At 53.7% G+C, this 19,349-nt stretch overlaps 4 protein-coding genes across 4 annotated transcripts; 3 read left to right on the top strand and 1 right to left on the bottom strand.

Annotated features, from left to right (window-relative positions):
• Window positions 1–3,032: 3,032 nt before the first annotated feature.
• On the top strand, window positions 3,033–4,394 carry J7T55_013687 (l-galactonate dehydratase; the record flags this gene model as incomplete). The annotated part of the gene is made up of 1 exon (XM_053140583.1): window positions 3,033–4,394. One exon carries the CDS (start codon window positions 3,033–3,035, stop codon window positions 4,392–4,394), a length of 1,362 nt encoding a protein of 453 aa, XP_052996025.1.
• Window positions 4,395–6,651: 2,257 nt separating this feature from the next.
• On the top strand, window positions 6,652–9,702 carry J7T55_013688 (fungal specific transcription factor domain-containing protein; the record flags this gene model as incomplete). The annotated part of the gene is made up of 5 exons (XM_053140584.1): window positions 6,652–6,966; window positions 7,062–7,078; window positions 7,277–8,429; window positions 8,519–8,785; window positions 8,836–9,702. The coding sequence occupies 5 exons, from the start codon at window positions 6,652–6,654 to the stop codon at window positions 9,700–9,702; spliced, it is 2,619 nt and encodes an 872-aa protein (XP_052996026.1).
• A 2,178-nt stretch (window positions 9,703–11,880) lies between these two features.
• On the bottom strand, window positions 11,881–13,676 carry J7T55_013689 (cytochrome p450 3a9; the record flags this gene model as incomplete). Its single annotated transcript, XM_053140585.1, has 5 exons — window positions 11,881–12,043; window positions 12,107–12,160; window positions 12,223–12,984; window positions 13,040–13,249; window positions 13,318–13,676. The coding sequence occupies 5 exons, from the start codon at window positions 13,674–13,676 to the stop codon at window positions 11,881–11,883; spliced, it is 1,548 nt and encodes a 515-aa protein (XP_052996027.1).
• A 4,210-nt stretch (window positions 13,677–17,886) lies between these two features.
• Window positions 17,887–19,294, top strand: J7T55_013690 (delta fatty acid desaturase; the record flags this gene model as incomplete). The annotated part of the gene is made up of 3 exons (XM_053140586.1): window positions 17,887–17,940; window positions 18,072–19,051; window positions 19,108–19,294. The coding sequence occupies 3 exons, from the start codon at window positions 17,887–17,889 to the stop codon at window positions 19,292–19,294; spliced, it is 1,221 nt and encodes a 406-aa protein (XP_052996028.1).
• Window positions 19,295–19,349: the final 55 nt, after the last annotated feature.

Here is a 19,349-nt window from a genome sequence, read left to right on the forward strand (position 1 = left end):
CAGTTTTGGAATGTGGGATAGAGTAATGCGTTGGCTTCTATTCGCTGACCGATTTATTGACCTTTATGCAGTCTGAAGGATCACCAACGCTTGTGGCTGCGCCGTCCGACTGCATCAGTGCTCAAGCGTGTTAGTGCTTAGCTCCAGGTAGGGGACCATGAGCTGATACGGCGTACTATACCGGTGAGTTTGTGTCTTGGAGATCTTGCTTCGATTGCTGCAATAGAATACGGTTGTGGTGGACAATCATGTGCGACATGATGTCTTAGCACCAAACCCAATAAGCCAAGTTGAAAAGTAATTTGCATTAGCTTGGCTGATCTTTGATTGAGCCCATGGCCGTGATTCTTCTGTCGAGGGCCCATCGACATTCCCAGAACTGATATTCAATAGGGAGGAACTTAGGACAATGCTCTTCTCATGTCTTTGATTTTCACGATTGTGTTCTCGTTCCAGCATGCTTACAGCAATATCTAACCCCAGCATGGGGTGTTGTTGCAATGGATGATCCCCATATTCCAGGTGCAAAAGATACTTAATACTTTGTCAAGCGACGAGCCAATGACAATACCATGAATTTATACTTAGATTTCTACAAATTAACTAATTGATCTGAATGGAAGATTTCCCTGGTCCAGCTCCAAGTACTAAAGTACTTCACTTCACGTTTTATGATACTTACTTAGCCACTTTCCCACTCAGCATCGGATTAGGCAGATGTAGGAGGCCGCTTTAGTAGATAAATTTTATGTTACTATTGAGATGAAATTGCAACCCAAAATCAAGAGTCGTAAAGACAAATACAAGGAAGGTCTAATTCAAGATGATCCTGCCTCCTGGCCATAATTCTCTGTACATAACGAGACGCGGGCCAATTGGTCGCTCCTTACTTGGAGAGCCACAAGAAATTGATGGGAGTGGTCCAGAATAGACTTGCTGCTGTCAGAGGCATTACCTTGGCGCATGGAAAAGACTACTGCCACATGAGTAAACAGCTCGTTCAAAATGAGTTCTCGCGAACACAATTTAGAATCTTACACGATGCGTTCCACTGCGACAGTCGACATGGCGACTGTTTCTTGAGTCGGCGAGAACACACTGGGTGCCCAACAAAGTACCGTGATGTTGGGCGAATCTGAAGTTCGTGTGGACAGTCTTCGCCTTATAGAAGCTCGCAATTAGAGAGCGCCGTTGAGGTGGCTGGGCATGTACATCTCCTTGCCGGAAGCGAACCAGTATAAAATTAGCTAGAATCGGTCCAGTATCTGGACATGCTGCCTGCCGCTGTTGGTATCTCCATAATTGTGTTTGTTTCACATGTAGAAGCCTTAGGCTGACCATGATCTCACGTTTTGGCACCATGACCCACACGCCGGATCTGGCGAATTGACTTGAGCAGGCCCAGCTGACAGCAGTTGGTTAGCAAACGTTGGGGTCGACGCGTGATTTCAAAATCTAAAGCAGTGCCTGAAACTGAATTGCTGCTCGCAGCTAGAGGTCATCTGGTCCAATGCCAGAGACTCTCTTAATGCTGATACCACTCTTGACCCCAGCACCAACACTCCACAGTGACACAGCAACACCTTAGTGACCACAAATGGTGCTGTCGCTGGCGCTATTGGCTGTCAACCTTTGATAATTGCGATTATCGGTGTGCGGTCTCTTCACCACTTCAAAAACATCAACGGCCGTAGTTGCTCGGGCGTGGCATGAAGCGCTCTGGCTCAAGCTTTCAGCTTTCCGCTCTTCATCAGGCTGTGAGCCACCTGCGCTGTACTCTCCAGATATCTGAAGCCAGTCCATCTATGATTCGCACGTCCATTAGATTTTTTTTTTCTCGGTGCGTCAGATTGTTCTGGGCGAAATTGGCAGCGGCTTTAGCGTCGAACTTAACGTGGTGGTCACCATCGACCTGAGTTCTCCGCAGATTGCCTTGTGCGTGGCCTCGCCTTGGCGGCGGTGGGCCTCTCGCTTGGCTCTGTACGAGAGGAAAACAGCCACCAGAGCTCGAAAATTCCTGGCATGAAAGCACTGCTTTCAGACAGGACTGGTTCCAGGTCCCATCGCAACTAGCACTTCCTTTAAGATAGAGTTGGACGGTTGAGGCAATGGTTTGGGCTGAGACAGCCTCGTTTTGTGGCTCGGCTCTCACTACGGGTGTCACCCCACTGCGTGTCGGTGGAATGAACAGTTGATAGTTTTGGCGTTGTGAACGTAAAGACACATTGTACTGTTCCAGATAACAGCTCAAGATACAGCCGTGGTCCACGCAATTCGCAGGAGGGATCGAAGGCTATGCAGCCTCGTCAAGGCCTGGAGGTGCATGATCAGTGCTCTAGGAGCCTGCGGTGTGAGAGTCCTGTGCTTTCTTCGTTCCTGTGGTAGCAGCAGAGCTTGGTGTGCATGCAGTGCCAAAGACGAAGCCCTCACGGTCTTCCCTTCGTTTCATTCAGCGATGAGGGATATTCTTTAACTTAGAAAGAGAAATCCCTTCACCATCTCATGACGGATGACTGGTGGTCTGTAGAACACAGAAAGGCCGTGGTCTAGCCGGCAGTCGGATGCTCTGCCCACGGGATTCCGTCGGGAATTTAACGATCGAGAGGGCGATCCCTGCCTTCGATAGTTTTTCCACTAATCAAACCGTCGGCTGGGACTCAATTGAGCCGGAGACGCCCCCACAAAATATGCCCCTCGGTCGACCCCTCCCCCGCCATTTGACGACGATGGCCTCGAGTGCCCAGGGGGTTATGGGGAGGCAGGCTACTACGGGCCAGCCGTAGTGGTGCCGACATCAGGAGAAGAATTCGTGGCCGGACGACAAAGGCCCGGCCTTGTTTAGCTCGTACCGATGCTGCCATGTATAGCCATCACACGATTCTTCCCAAGTGGACAGACTCGTGCCATTAAATAGCTTCGTTTCTCTCATACGTCCTCAATTTCTTTTTCTTGCTTCCTCTTGTCCATCCCCTTCTCCCCTCTTCCTCTCCCATCCTTGATTCATTTCTGTCATATATACCACTGCCGTCAACATGGCTTCCCTGGACATCACCATCACCGGTTGGACAACGAGGGACGTCCGTTTCCCCACGTCCCTCGACAAGACCGGCAGTGATGCCATGAATGCCGCTGGTGACTACTCATCGGCCTACTGCATTCTGACCACGTCGGATGCCAACTTCACCGGCCATGGCATGACCTTCACCATCGGCCGCGGCAACGACATTGTCTGCGCGGCCATCAACCACGTGGCTGACCGCATCAAGGGCAAGAAGCTCAGCGACCTCGTGGCCGAATGGGGCAAGACGTGGCGTCACCTCGTCAACGACTCGCAGCTGCGGTGGATCGGCCCTGAGAAGGGCGTCATCCACCTCGCGCTGGGCGCCGTGGTCAACGCCATCTGGGATCTGTGGGCCAAGGTCCTGGGCAAGCCTGTGTGGCGTATCGTGGCCGAGATGTCGCCCGAGGAGTTTGTGCAGTGCATTGACTTCCGTTATATCACCGACGCCATCACTCCCGAGGAGGCAATCGCGCTGCTCAAGGAGTCGGAGAAGGGCAAGGCGGACCGCATCAAGGAGGCCGAGAACTCGCGGGCCGTGCCGGCGTACACGACGTCGGCGGGCTGGCTGGGCTACGGCGAGGACAAGATGAAGGGCCTGCTCAAGGAGACGCTGGCCAAGGGCTACAAGCACTTCAAGCTCAAGGTGGGCGGCAGCGTCGAGCAGGACCGCCACCGGCTGTCGATCGCGCGCGAGATCATCGGCTACGACAAGGGCAACGTGCTGATGGTGGACGCCAACCAGGTGTGGTCGGTGCCCGAGGCCATCAGCTACATGAAGGAGCTCAAGGAGTTCAAGCCGTGGTTCATCGAGGAGCCGACGTCGCCCGACGACATCCTGGGCCACAAGGCGGTGCGCGACGCGCTCAAGCCGTACGGCATCGGCGTCGCCACCGGCGAGATGTGTCAGAACCGCGTCATCTTCAAGCAGCTCATCGTCAGCGGCGCCATCGACGTGTGCCAGATCGACGCCTGCCGCATGGGCGGTGTCAACGAGGTCCTGGCCGTGCTACTCATGGCCAAGAAGTACGGCGTGCCCATCGTCCCTCACTCGGGCGGTGTCGGCCTGCCAGAGTACACCCAGCATCTCAGCACCATCGACTACGTCGTCGTCACCGGCAAGCTGTCTGTGCTCGAGTACGTCGACCACCTGCACGAGCACTTCCTGCACCCCTCCGTCATCAAGGATGGTTACTACCAGACACCAATGGACCCCGGCTACAGTGTCGAGATGAAGCCCGCCAGCATGGACAAGTTCACCTTCCCCGGCGAGCCCGGCGTCAGCTGGTGGCAGAGCGAGGAGGCCAAGCCCATCCTGGAGGGAGTCAAGATCTAAGTCTGCTATCACAGCTCCAAGGGTTCGGCGTGAAGAAGGAATTGCAAGCCGAGAGAGGCTGAATTGATGGACATGTGCGCGGGGGAAAAGTTACTATGGCATCAATGGTGGCGAAAAGTCAGCGATCCTCGTCTTGTGCTGGGCTATTCACACATAGCCAAGCCAAGACTTCGTGGATTTTGTAGGTGTAAACGGGCCTTCGATCACAGTGATCGTTCGGGCGGGGCAACGATGGCATCCCGTATTTCCCCCTGCTTAACTCTAAGCAGGTACGGTTATCCCTCTCAAGGCAAGGTGGGCCTTGTGTGCTTGGAATTCGTCCGGGTGAACGAGGGGCGGTAGTATCCTGTGTGATAGACTACCACCCCCTTCTCCGGACAAATATCCAAGCCAAATGTTGTTATTTAGCGAATTATCATTGATCTACTATCATTACCTCACGGCCCGATATGCCTCTGATACACTGGACCGATGACATCCTTCCTCACCTACCGGGCCGTCAGGTTCTGTCCATTAGCGACGGCAAAGTCCTGTCTCGGTGTCGTGAACATGACGATACTCTATTGATGGTAGACTGAATGCCAATGGAGTGCTTCCGTGATCTAGTTTGAAGAAGCCAGAAATGAGAGGACGCCACATACGTTCTTTGGCATGCCAGGCCTCTTTATATCGACCAAGACACGGGGCTGGCGTCTCTAGTGCCTCAAACACTGATCGAAATGCTCCGCAAAATACTGCCTTGTTTAACCACGGTCCAGATACTGATATATTGGGTGATGGGAAAGACCTCACACATGCCAACCACGAGATGGCTCTTTTTCAATCCGCCACTGCCGGCCTGATTCACGTGTGCTGTCAGTGTCAACTGCCTGAGCGGCAGTGGCAACGGCAGAGGCTGCCGGGCGGTTCAGACATTGCCAAGGGATCAAGGCATGCGTTGAAAAAGCCGCAAGAAATCGATGATCGAGGTTGTCTCCAGACTGCCAGATAATGACGGGGAAAGGGCGGTAGAGTCTTGGGGCGATAGAGGCTGCTCCTGCTGGAGACGTTGAGCGGCGACGCCAACGATGACTTGCATGGAGCCGCCCAATGCCCCGCCTCGAGCATTGCTTGTACGGTGATACTGCAGACGCCACAATCGCCAATTGGAGGTTGGGTAAGCCACTGTCAGCAGCTGGACAAGGGAAAGTGGAGGACCATGTTGTTGTCCTCGAGTCGAAGACTGAATCAGATCAAGTTGCCTCTGGTGGGAGCAGAGGCACAGCAAATGACTATGGGAGGATCTTTCCTTGCCCTGGCTGTTGAAATTGTGCACTCTCGGGAAGTGCAGCCAAGGCCGGCGAAGCCACTGTATAACGTCTTGTCGCAATTGCTGTTATCAAAGACCGTTGACGCAGTGGTCGACAGGATTGGCGTCTCATGTCTCGCAGAGAAAAGCCACATCCCCATCGAAGAAGATGAGATTGTTGTTTTTTCGATTCTGGCCAGATAAGTGAATATTTGCTGTGTGAGTCTCAGAAGCATTTCCACAACAGGGGGCCATGATGCATCCCTTGCTTCTTGGGGCGATATGCATGTCTGCATGTCTGCCTCGCAATCTCTTCATGCCTTGATTGATAATGGATTCACGGGGTGCCATGCGACTCGCCAGCGTCCCCACACTTGGCCATCATGGTGTCTTGTTGTAATACAATACAGCGCACTGGCATGTTGTCCGCCGAGACATATTGTGGGCCTAGGAGTGCGGAAGAATGGAGTTTGTTGGGTCTCGGAGGGCCCAAGGAATGGATTGATGCGGGAGGCCAATCTTTGCAGGGAGAGAGGAGATCTGGGCAGGGAGGCGAGGGCTGTTCCGCCCCCAGTACCACCAGCAGGTACAGTAACACTGATAGAATACCGTAGCAGCCGCCTAGGGCTCCAGGTCTCTAGGTAGGGCTGGAGTGCCAAAAGAATGAGCGGATGTCTTGTCTCTCCCGTTCCCCGTGCCCCGTCCCCCGTCCCCTAGTTTCCGCGTTTGGCCATAAGCGCGAGTGAGTGTGCCTAGTCTAGTCTGCTATCTGCCCGTCCCAAATCCCCCCCAGGGCCCGCCCGTTTCTCATTTCTCGATCATGGAAATAACAATGAGGACGCCTCAAGATCCAGGAACATGGAGCATCTGGAAACTCAGGTCAGCGACCTTCGATCTTTCTTGCCAGGAGCACCATCCTCAACGGCATCGACATCCAAATCCAATGTCAGTTCTCGCCCAGTAGCAAACATGGCTGGTGCTGGTGTAGGTCCAGGCGCTGCGACCGCCACCACTCAACGTCATCCCAGCCAAAGTGCTGGGTCGTCAGTTTCCGCTGTCGGAAGCAATTCCGCACACCCTTCACCTCTCTCCTTTGGCCCAAACCACAACGCCCAGCCTGCAAGAAACCTCAATCCCTCAGTCTCGACCCCTGGCGCAGGCCCAGCGCCCAGCGCTGCTGCTCATGGTGGTGGCGCCGCCGCCGCTGCTGGGGCAAAGCGGAAGCTGAGCGACACCACTCCCGACGACGCATCGCAGAGACAGCAGAGGAGCAAGAGGAACAGGGTGAGCATGCGCCTGCTTGGGCTGATATCCCATGCCTCACACGGCTGCTGGAGGGCATTTGTCAGCTAACCATTGCCCTTTGTGGCCGTCTACAGTATATCTCTATAGCTTGGTACGTCGCGACTCTGCTTGCCCCGAGAAAGAAGCCTACATCACAAAGCTCGAAGCTCCCATCCGTCCTTCTCTCCCGTCCGATATCAAGAGTCCGAGCCTGCGGGCAGACAGTCTGCGCTTCTTCCTCCTGATATCTTGGTGCGGTAGGGGACGAGAGACAACTACACTAGGCTGACATCTATCCCAATCCCTTTAGCAACGAGTGCAAGCGTCGCAAGATCAAATGCAATGGCGAGACCCCGTGCCAGCGCTGCGGCAACCTCAACCTGAACTGCCAGTATGCCCCAAACTGCTGCTCCAACAACTTCAAGGACTCGGACGAGTTCAGGGAAATGAGAGACAATGTCACCCGCCTCCAGGAGCAGGTCAACACGCTGTTTCAGAACATGAACGCCCTCAAGCAGGAGACACTGCACCTCGCCCCCATCCAAGACCGCGCCCTGCCCTTGCCGTCCAGCGCCGGCGTCACTCCCTCTCCGTCCACAGCCACCATGTCCTCGGTGCACAGGCAGGACGTGGCTCCGTCCCGAGCGCCGCTCCTCTTCCGCGGTCCAACGAGCGCCTCCTTCACCGTTGATGTCGCCAAGAATACGCTGCACAACATGCGCAAAGAGTATGGCTGGAGTGGGCCAGAAGCGGTGCAGGACAATGGCGACGTAATCGATGACTCCTGCGCCCCATCCCCTTATCCGCCCTGGCTGTCGGCGGCTGACATGCCCAGGGCTCGGCCGCAAGATCCCCTGTGGGGCTTTGATAGGGCTGAGATGATACGGCTGTGCAGGGTTCACGAGGAGGAGGTCGGCATCATGTACCCCGTGGTCAACATCAACAACGTCGTGAAGCATGCCAACTTCCTCGCAAATTGGATGGAGTCTAGCAGCAAGCATGGACTCGTACCACAGGGAATCGGGCAAGACGAAGGCATCACCGACATTAAAACCCTGGAACTCAAAATTATCATGTGCTGTGCTTTGGTCGTCGAAGGTAACGGCTATAGCGAGAAAGGCCTTCGGCTGTGGGAAAGCATACAAGCTAGGGTGGATAGGATGCTTATGAGCGACAAGAGTGAAATCAGAAACCTCCCCTTCTTAGCTCTTGTTGGTGGCTACAGATTCTTATCCCACGACGAAGCCTTGGCCTGGAGGGTCATGGGACAAGTCGCTCGCTTGTGCTTTGAGCTGGGCATTCACCGAAGGGACGTCATCGAGGCGATGGAGGATGAGCAAGAGCGCAAGAATGCCATCAACACATTCTGGTCAGCATACGTGCTAGATCGTCGGTGGAGTTTCGGCACAGGATTCCCCTTCGTTGTCCATGACGACAAGATTGACCCAAGACTCCCCTACCCTGTAAGTATCTTACTGCCTGCCCAAGACAGCCGTCCCTATCGTCTCCTTATCCTGCCACATGTATGAAATGTTGCTCATCTCCCTCGTAGGATGAGTTTCCTTATCTCAAATCCATGATCACCTTCTCCAAACTGGGCGCCAAAGTCTGGAAGCTCGTCGACTACTTCAACCCTATCCTCCTTACCGAGATGCGGCCACGTGATTTCGAGGAGTTGGACCAGGAGATACTGGCTTGGTACGATGCCGTCCCGGAGGAAATCAAAATCGACGGCTTCAAGACTCAGATCCCCATACCGGGAACCTCCACCTACGATATCGACCGTCTTCAGATCTGGACGCGATTGAGGCTGAACCAGGTAGGTTTTGGTTAATATTGTAAGCTGTCGCAGGCTAATCAATATGTCAGATCCGCATCTGGCTGTACACCCCTGTCCTCCACTCCTCCGAAAGCATTCAAAAGAACCCCGAACATGCCCAACGCGTCGTCGATCTCGCGAAGGAGACAATCCAGTATCTCAGCCTTCTCAACACGCATACGGACGTATACCGTCGTATCCAGGTCTTCTACAACCATTTCCTGACCTCGGCGATCGCGTGTCTTTTCCTTGCATCTACCCACGCCCCTTGGCTATTCAGCGCTCAATGCCGCGAGGAGTTCAACATGTCCATGATGCTGATCGAGGATATGTCGGCCAAGAGCCATGTCAGCCAGCGGCTGTGGAGTACAATCAAGGAACTAAAGGCATACGTGCCTGGATTGGGCCGACAGGATGATGACCCGCGACTGCGGGAGCATGCGGCGCTGACGATGGCAGGTATGGCGCGGATGTCACGTGGGGGTCAGCCTCCGCCTGACCCGCTCTTGATCTCTAACCGTCATGGCTCTATTAGCAGCGCCAGTGCTGGGTACCAGCCGACGCCGAGCCCCGGGCTGACCCCCGGGCTTGGCGGGCGGCAGAACTTACCCCCGAGCCGGATGGGCAGCCTCACGCCGCATGCCGGAAGACGTTCACCGCACGATGGAGGTGCTAGTGGCGTGCAGGGCCAGGACTCCGCGGGACTGGACGGTGAGACCCTTAAGAATGGCATACTCCTGCGAATGGAGATGTCCAAGATGTTCGAGGCTCTATCCAACGGCGTGGGCTTAGGCGCTCAGCCGCATAGCGACGGCGATGACTCCTTCACCGGCAGCCCCAATGAGTATTCTGCCGGCGGGCATTGGATGCCCTATTCCGACGACGGTGTCTATCCGCGCATGAAGATGATGTTTTAGGGAAACATGGACACGACCCTACTACGCCCTGGTGATCTACGCTGATTGAAGGCCGTATCTAATTGAATAATTGCAACTTTTGAAATATCTTTAGTTGAAATTCCAGTCACGATCAAGCCTTGCCGTCTTGACATTTAAATGAGAAAATCGACTTCTCGATGCCGTTCTTGGAGTATTAGTACCTTGACGTTGTGCGCCGCTGCAAACTATGGTTTTGAATTGGGCTGGGCATGATTTCTTTTATGTTACGGCCGATGTATTTGATGTTTGACGCTCGCTAAATGACTATGTTCGCTCAAGTGGGCATTGAGAGAATGGAGGGGAATGGACTCTCTGGTGAAGATAGCGGAGGCTTTCTTTCGTGATCTGAAGGATATGAATGGCGCTGGAGGATGTCACCACCGCCCACCGGGTCGACCCAAACAACAAATTAGCAGTGTCACGAGAGGCTCTAGAGGCACGTGCTAGTGGTGATCTGGTATTTTAGGAGAGTGTGAATTTGTTTAAATATGTGGCATCCCGCTCACCGAGGCAGAATTCATGTTCTTATTTATACAAAAAAGCAAGGCTGGCGACTTGCGCTACAAGCACTGAACAAAAGAAGGGAAAAGCAAAAACGCAGAGGCTTGGGGACAACAAGTCCAATGAAGAGGAAAGGGGGAGATAGACGAGTGTCGTTCTATGACGCATCCTCTGAACCACTGGTCCACCTTGAGGATTGCAGGACTCGGAGGTTTAGAAGATGCATGTACGGCTGCACTTGAGTATTATTTACGACTGTTCTTTATGAGATACGGCCTATGATGGAAGCTGAGACTGCCTTGAAGAGATGAGGCAAGTTCCTCTATCGCAGGTTTGCGAAAGTGTTTTTCGAGTGGAGGGCCACAAACCGGAAAAGGGCGGCTTGTTCAAGTGCTGGCATAAAGCGTGGATGAGCTCTTGAGACACCCACCAGCCCGTGTGGATGGAACAAAATGTTGGTTGCTTACATCAAGTCAAATTTGAGATCACAATATGCAATCAAAGTCCAATCTCTGAAGTGCAAAATTTCCCTACATGATCTTTTCATCATGCAACGATATAATACGTTGTCTTTCAACCCCACGATGTTCTCTACCCGAGCTGTGTCCTAAAATGAGACTCGACGGGCAATTGGAGGGCTGGAAATGAGAACATCTTGATCCAGCGAGCTTGGACGTGCTGCGTGGAAACATCTTGTCATAGAAAACATTTTCGCCCGGTCCAGGTCGCCGGGCATCTGAATGTTACTTTGTGTCTGGGATGGAACAGCCTCATGGGACAATGAACATACCCTGTGTGGTTGAGCGTCTTCCAAATGCCCTCAAGGAGCTGGCTGGGTAGGTCGTTGCGCATCTTCGCCCTTGCTAGATCCCACGCTGGGCTCAGCCGGAGCGGTTGAGGAGAAGGGAACACGAAATGCTATTAACCACTCATCTGTTCCTCTACAGTGAATGGTTCAAATGGCCTTCTAGGGCTCTATGCTCTTCGCGGATGGTTCCATCATGTTTCTGCTGGCATAGAGTGTACTCTAGAATGCAGTGCTATCTTGCAGTCCTTGCTATGTGAGACGTTGGAAGTGAAGAGTCAACTACGCACTGTTGGTTAGTAATTTGAAACAGGTCCCGAAACTGAGAAATGACTTCATCAATTATACATTTGTAGATCTCATCCGAGCCGAGGACAATACGCGTTGTTGAGAAAGACCTGAGCCTAGAACAGTCTTGAACAAGGGCTCCTATGTCACTATGACTCGTCCCATCAAAATGGCCTTTCAGCAAGACGATATGGGCAGCTCTGTCACACCAGCAGCAAATCCATACTCAAGCCGATACAAAGAAATCCCGCTCTGTGCCTCGGTAGGAACAGGTACGACACTGAATGTCCGCGTCACACTCGTACGTCTGTAAACCTTATTTTCGCGATGGTTTTGGCTAGCATCGGCCAGTGTGCATACCGAGGTATTATTCACGCTTCAGCATTCGAGCTGCCACGTGTGGACAGACATTTCCGATCCGGAATGAGCCGGATCAGCAACACATGAGTTGTGAACTTAATCTATTCCCAGAAATAATGACTCTATGAGCTCCGAACACCGAGCAGTCTACGAAAACAAAAGTCTGGTATCAACGGGGAGATGTAACAGTGCCGTTGTTTCAATCAAAACTTCAGCTGCCTCGGCCTGAGCTTGACCTTCCAGTGGCCGCTGGCAAATTGCATCGTGATATACTGCCTGAAGTCAATATCCTGCCCAGGCACTTCCATGACGTCGAAGCGGCTGAAGATGTTGGCGGCAACCATCCGCATCTCAGCCCAGGCAAAGCTACAGTAGAAGAGCGTCAGTAAAAGGTCTGTGAAGCGTTCATTGAGTATTGGTTCCACGTACTTGATTCCTATGTATGAGTGTTTGCCGCCAGAGAAGGGGTAGTATGCGTCCATGCTGTAAACAAACTGATTAGCAACTTGTCAAGTAAGACGTTTAATGGAGTGTGTGATGCTTACTCGGGAGCTGGTGCGTCTCCCCTCTTATCCTCTGACAACCACCGCTCAGGCCAGAATCGCTGCGCCTGCGGCCAGTGCTGCTCGTTCAGATGCAAGGCTCTGTAACTGGCGCTGACTACAGTGTGAGGCGGAAGTCTGTAACCCATGATCTCGACCCACTCATTGCCCGTCCGGCGACCCATCTCAGAAGCAATAGGGTGCATCCTCAAGTTCTCCTTGATGCAAGCCTCAAGGTACTCGTACTGTGGGTCCGTCCGCACAGTCTTGGACGTGATGATATCCTCGTCCAGGACCGCCCTCGCAGGCAAGCTCGCCAGCAGCTTGGCCTTGACGTCAGGGTTGCGTGCGAGCTCCAGGAACAGGCACGCGATGGTACCGCTAGTAGTCTCCGAGCCGGCGAGCAGCACCTCGGCCATCTGATCGATGATGTCGCGGGCGGTCATGGCGGTGCCCGTGTCAGGCTTGCGGCCCTCGTCGATCATGTGCTGCAGCAGGTCCTGGCGCTCCGTGTCCTTGCTGGCGCTGCGGCGGCGCACCACGGCGTCGATGGCCGTGATCATCTCGGCCGGCCAGTCGAACTTGATGTCCCACCCCAGCTGCCGGAAGAACTTCTTGACGTAGACGGTCTGGTAGCGCTTCGCGAGCCCGTCGAAGATGGACCGCGGGATCGACTTCCATACTTTCTCGTCTACACCGTTCTCTACCTCCATCAGGGCTGGGTTCGTTTGTCCGAAGCCCTTGCCGAAGGAGCATTCTCCCATGCTGTGAGTATGGGGCGTTAGCTGGGTGTTGACCTGGCTAGGTTTGGTGGACTCACATATCGAGGGCAACGTTGTGGAGGTCGTCCATCAGGTCAGCTGGGAAGCCGGTGTGTTTGGCTAGTTGGAAGTCGTTCTCGATATCATTTTGGTACTTGAACAACAAGGCCCGGACGGTGTGTTGGAAGTAAGACTCGAGGTTGTCGATGTAGTTGACGGTGAAGGCTGGCGTGAGGAATCGCTTGAGTTTCTTGTGAGGCTCGTAGCGGCTATCGTGTGTAAACTTGGTTAGTTTGACTTATTCTGAAATACTTCCAGATCTAAATTTGTTACTCACATTTCACCAAACAGACCGGGACTCATTTTGTCCCGTGAGATCTCAGAGTACATGGCGACCTTAGGTAGGTCTACTTTGACCAAGATCTGCTTCAGGGCATCTTTGTCCGAGACCCAGATTTGACGCGGGCCGAGTCGAACTATCGACCCATATTTGGAGTGAGCTTTCTCTACGGTCTTCCAGATCTCACCCGTCGAGAAGCCCCATCTCAGGTGCATAGTGGTCAGCGGAGCGTACCATGGCCCTGGTATGTCTCGCAGTGGCGAGCGAATAGCTCTCAGAGTGCCAAAGGCTGACTTGATGAGCAGAGATAATACAATGAGCGCCGCCGCGGCTAGTATCAGGGTGGAGAGCGCCATTATGTGTTCATTGGCTTGTGCTTGAATGTTTCAATCTCCAGTTGAATGTGAATAGAACCACGACCCCCGGCCAGCTTGGAGTGTGGCAGCCCTTTACTCGTGTTCGAGAGAAGGGATCAAAATGGAAGAGGGAGGCTCAAATCAGTGCAATAATTGTTGGAACGTGCTTTCTAAGTTAAGAAAGCCGAGTGTATGAGCGAGGACTTCAAGCTGCAGACAGAGTACATTGGAAGTAGTATTGTTATTGCTTCAGGGAAGTACCATTATTTATACTATGTAGAAGCTCGACTATCATACCTATCATCCCGCGAACATCACATCAGTTCGTCCCCGATCTCAGCCAATAACCCAGCCCAGAGGAGCATGGGTGATTATTGTGACGGGGACTCATAGGCATCATGCGGCATGATTCGGAGATTGACGCGGCAAGGACGCAGCATGTTCTCGGTATCGAGCCCCCTCGTATCGCCTAGGGGCCTGATTCAGGCCGTGCTCTCTGTGTAAGAGATCGTCTCCACGGACCGATCATTCTAGACCTGAAAGAGTGTTTGCGTATCGCTGAAGATTGTTTCACTCGGGACTGGTTGCGAGTGCGACTTTAGTGGAGCAGGGGGTACCTGTTTAAACCCCCTGAGACGAACGTCTACGTCTACACTATGCGATTAAGACGAAAGCTCTGAGGGCTTACATCCGAGAGACTAAGCATCTCGATCGGCTGAAAGTTATTAGATTAGATGATTAGCAGACAACAATTTTCTTCGAAATCTAGGGTGTCTCTTAGGAACTCCCCAAGTGAGCGAAGAGGTACAACGGTATGGTTCTTGTCTTATCGAACGATGGGACGAGATCTGGTCACGTCGCGAATGTGTGAGTGGATACTGTCCAAAGAGACGACGGTCGTGATCACTCTGTTGTACGCATAGCCTTGCTCCATAGGCGAAGCATGTCAAAATAAGGTTTATCTGGAGGGAGGAGAAGGAGGCGGGTTTTGGATACTTAGCGTAATATTCCCGCGGCTGTGGACCCCGCCCATCCTGGACCTTGAAGTCCAGAGTCAGCTCGTGGTTTTTAAACCTTATTCTCGAACCATGCAATCAACGATGGGCCACATCCGGCCAAATGGAGCCCGATCTCCTTTCAGCTGTGGGGGAAACCCTAGCGATGAGTGCTGCCCGGCTAGCACGGCTTGAAACTCAAGTGACATATATGGAAGAGATTGGCTTCGAGATCGGAATCCAATTGGCAGAGAAAGCCAGATCGAGCCACGAGGCTTCTATATGCGGCGCGCGCGCCCTCCCGTGTCTTCTGTGGCGTGCAGGAGCATAATGAATAGCAAAGCTAGAGTATATGTACGAGAGTATACCCAGGTAGTATTGGTGGTCAGTGATGCCCAAGGTGCTGTCATGATTCTGAGCCCACTGTGACGTTTCAGAGAGACTGGTGTGAGTGGGATGAGGGACCAATCAACCGCCACGTCGGGTTATCGATGAGATGGTGTTCAGTGACTATAGTTGTGCTGTACCCGACGGCTCGGAAACAACCTCAGCCAAGCATCGTATCGAGACTAAGCCCGAGTTCCCGTTGCTAGTAGTCGCCCGGGCATTGCAGGCAATTACAATACTGTGGTCTATGTTGCAACAAACAACCTTTTTGGCCGGTGGCTAGACAGGCCGATTTCTTAATTGCGCTGAGCTGCTACTCATACACTGATGACTTCTCACTGGAAAGGCCGCCTATGCTGGCCTCAAGGGCGATTCCAGGCTGGGCCTACATGCCCAGCTTCCGAATAATAACAGCCAGACTATTCTTATGTCTCACAATCACCTAGTCAGGAATTAAGCAAACGCAGAGATTGGTCAGTTAACTGTATGCTTTGCCGGCCGGTTGAGCATGTTTGGACTTGGCCACACCTGGGCAGTGGAATCTGACTCGTCTTAGAGAGACATGCCCTTCCGCTGTCGGACACAATTGCCACTTTATCCGAGGAGGGCAAGTGTCCCGAGGAGAAAGCTTATTTACTGTCTCTGTTTGTTTTCTTTCACGTCCTCGTAGCGTTGTAGACAGAGAATATCAGAGTGAGGTTCTCACCGCCGGAGGCCCGTAGGCAGAGTTGTGGAATGATCAGGCTAGCTCCCCCGGGGTTTTGAGTGGGGCGCTTTGGGCTGAGCGACACCCGAGCGAGATATGTAACGCCCGCACGAAACTTATTCTTATTATTATTAGTATGCAGAATATCAATAAGGTTGGCAGCAGAAGATCGCTATTTAGCGACGGCCCTATTGGAAGAATAGCCACATCTGGCCCTCCTATGCTCTACTGTTGAGAATAGGAGACAGCTAGTTCCGCACCAAGCAGCACTATGTTCATATGTATTGTGGACCTGCATCGTCAAATCCCTCGATGCACGTGATCTGCCTGGTGGCACGCAATGCAACGCTGGGAGCGAGCTAAGCGCATGGTCTGCACCTCACATGTTGTGCGCATGCTCTGGTGCGTTGGCTGGTTGGTTGCCAAGGCCTCGTACGTTGGTAGTGACAAAGTATTGCCCTAGTGAGTGATGTGTCTTCCCGTGTATGAGGCGTTGTCGGCGTTGGCCGTCGCCTTTTTGTTCTTTTGGTACTGGCGATGGTACGCATGAGGATCTCCTACCGCGGTCCACATTCTCGTGGTCAATGTGCACGGAGTGTTTCGGAGGGGGGAGGGGGGTCCGGCAGTTGGGCAACCCTGGTTCTGCAGTAACCCTAGACTTGTGCAGGTACTTGAGCCGGAGTACTTTTTGCTTGAGCATTCAGGGCACTTGGGCACCGGAGTGTCAAGTCTAGGTTTGAAGGTTTCGGGCTTTGAACCCGAAGGAGGGTGTTCACTCGCATGCAATAGCACGTGCGCGGCATTGACTAGCCGCTTGAGGATGAGAATACCGTTGCAGTGCAGCAGCAATAGTTTCCTAATTGCCTCTTCCTCTCTGTTTCTTGCGAGACAACGAGACGAGGTGCTGGCAGTCTGTGAGTCTGTGTACTGGCTGGCTATACATAATATTTGTGTGTGTGCCAAGTACGTGTATCACCCTCAGGGCAAGCTCTGTCTCAACGGTTTTCCCTCCCCCTCATTCTCTGCACAAACTGGGAAATCTCTGCCTCCAATTCAACCCCCTTGGTTGGCTGCTTCACCCGTGGGGGCTCCGGGCCGCCTCCAGTCCCAGGCCAGGGGGGTCCCCCCCACGACCCACAGCCAGCAGTGCGGCCCACAAAAATAGCTGGGCTGAGCTTGGGGACCCTGAATTGAAAACTGCCACACACACTCTCACTCCTCACTGTCAGGCTCGTCCTTGGCAGAGTTTTGCATGTGAAAGTTGGACAGATCCCCTTGGGCACAGGACACCTGCCCCTGTCCTCTAGGCCCTTGGCCCCCTGATCAACCGGCCAAGCTCCAATCCAGGGCCACGGAGCTGCGCCAGTCTAGCCGCATGGGAGGTAGCCGAATGGTTGATCTAGACTGCAATCTGTCTAGAAGCGTTCCAGAGTTTTTCTTTCCTTCTTCTCAGGGGCGGCCAGAGAGAAAAATAGGATGGATGAATGCAACGGGAGATGGGGTCTGCGTGTCAGCACGCTCCTCCGGTCCTTTGGTCCTCTGGTCCTCTGCCGTCTGGCCCTCTACCTTCTGCCCTCTGCCCTCGGTGCTCTGCTGGCGAGTAATCGATTCATCCATGCGTCCCCTCGCCATTCACCGCCAAGATGGGGCCGTGGCCTCATTGAACCGAGCCGGGCCATTCATGGCTTGCGCTGCTTTTAGATCCTCCTCCCGTGGATGGGGACATGGACGTGGACGTAGACGTGGACGGGGATCCTCTGCCCAGCTCCAGCTCAGGGTCCCTCAAGGGTCCATGGGGTCCAAGCATCAAGTCCCAAGTCCCAAACCCACCAGCAGGGGTCTCACTTGTTGATATCGCTCGAGCGGTCGGGGGTGCAAAATTGTTGATATCGTGTCCAGTTCCAGATCCTAGAAAATTCTCTCTTCCAAAACCAGTCCCGAGACCCTTCATTCCTGTGACTAGCCCAATAAGATTCTCCTGTCTCTCTTCTGCCCGCGCAACTCCCTTCTTCCCATCCCCAAAGACAGGAAGAGAAGAGTCAGAGGAAGAGTCTGCTTGTCTTCAGACCACCACAACGAGGCCTAGTAGACAGAGGCAGACAAAGAGACTGGACCTACAGTCATGGCTACCGCAACCACAACGGTCCAGACGAGGAGCAGGGCGGCAAAGCAGCAGGTGAGCCTCCTCTACTACCCACGATTTCTGCTGGCATGAGCTGCGATGCGCTGCGTGGTGTTGCGCTCCGCTTGTCAACACAGAAATTCCCTCAAGCACTCCCAGACTGACACTGACACCTTGCTTCCCAGGCTGCTCTTTCCGCTCCCATTCAGCTCGAGGCCAAGGGACAGGAATTTCCCGATGTCAAGACCATCAAGAGCTGGATTCCTGAGCACTGCTTCCAGCCCTCGGTCGCCCGTTCCATGAGCTATGTCGTCCGCGACTATGCCATGGCCCTCTCCCTGGGCTGGGCGGCCTTGACCTACATCCCTCAGATCGAGAACCCCCTCTACCGTACTGCCGCCTGGATCGCCTATGGATACGTTCAGGGCCTCATCTGTGTCGGTATCTGGATTCTAGGCCACGAGTGCGGCCACGGCGCCTTCTCCGTCCACAACAAGTTCAACGACTTCATGGGCTGGTTTATGCACTCCTCCCTTCTCGTCCCTTACTTCAGCTGGAAGTTCTCCCACCACCGCCACCACCGATTCACCGGCCACATGGAGAAGGACATGGCCTTCGTGCCCCAGACTGTCGATGCCCGATCGCGCAAGCGCCTTGCCAACTTGTACATGGATTCCGACCTGTTTGAGGACACTCCCATCGTCCAGGCCTTCAAGCTGGTCTTCCACCAGCTGTTTGGCTGGCAGACATACCTTCTCACCAACGCCTCGGCCGGTAAGGGTAGCTTGCAGCGCGAGGGAGCAAGCTGGTTCCGCGTCAGCCACTTCGAGCCCACCTCCGCCGTCTTCAGACCTAACGAGGCTGTCTTCATTGCTCTGTCCGACCTCGGACTGGCCCTGACCTCGGGCGCTCTGTACTACGGCTCCACGATCTACGACTGGCAGACGATGGCTCTCCTCTACATTATCCCTTACATGTGGGTTCACCACTGGCTTGTGGCCATCACCTACCTGCACCACAACCACCCTGAGGTGCACCACTACGAGGCCGAGTCTTGGTCCTACGTCAAGGGCGCGCTTGCCACCATCGACCGCGACTTTGGCTGGGTTGGCCGACATCTGTTCCACAACATCATCTCTGACCACGTTGTCCACCACCTTTTCCCGTGAGTTTACCTGTGCGCCCCGCCGGCCGACGAAACAATTGCTAACCAGATTCCAGTCGCATTCCCTTCTACAAGGCCGAAGAGGCCACCGAGGCCATCAGGCCCAAGCTCGGCAAGCTCTACCACCGCGACGAGCGCTCCTTCCTCGGCCAGCTGTGGTCCGTCTTCACCACATGCAAGTACGTCGAGAAGGACCCCAACGAGCCAGGTGCCATGAGGTGGGCGAACCTCAAGGACGATTAGAGCTTTTCCTCTGTTACTAGATGGTTGGGTTAGATCTCTTTGTTGAAAATCTTCA

The sequence above is a fragment of the Diaporthe amygdali genome (genome assembly GCF_026229845.1).
Source record: "Diaporthe amygdali strain CAA958 chromosome Unknown NODE_7_length_1459731_cov_64_868725, whole genome shotgun sequence".
NCBI classification, from domain to species: Eukaryota; Fungi; Ascomycota; class Sordariomycetes; order Diaporthales; family Diaporthaceae; genus Diaporthe; species Diaporthe amygdali.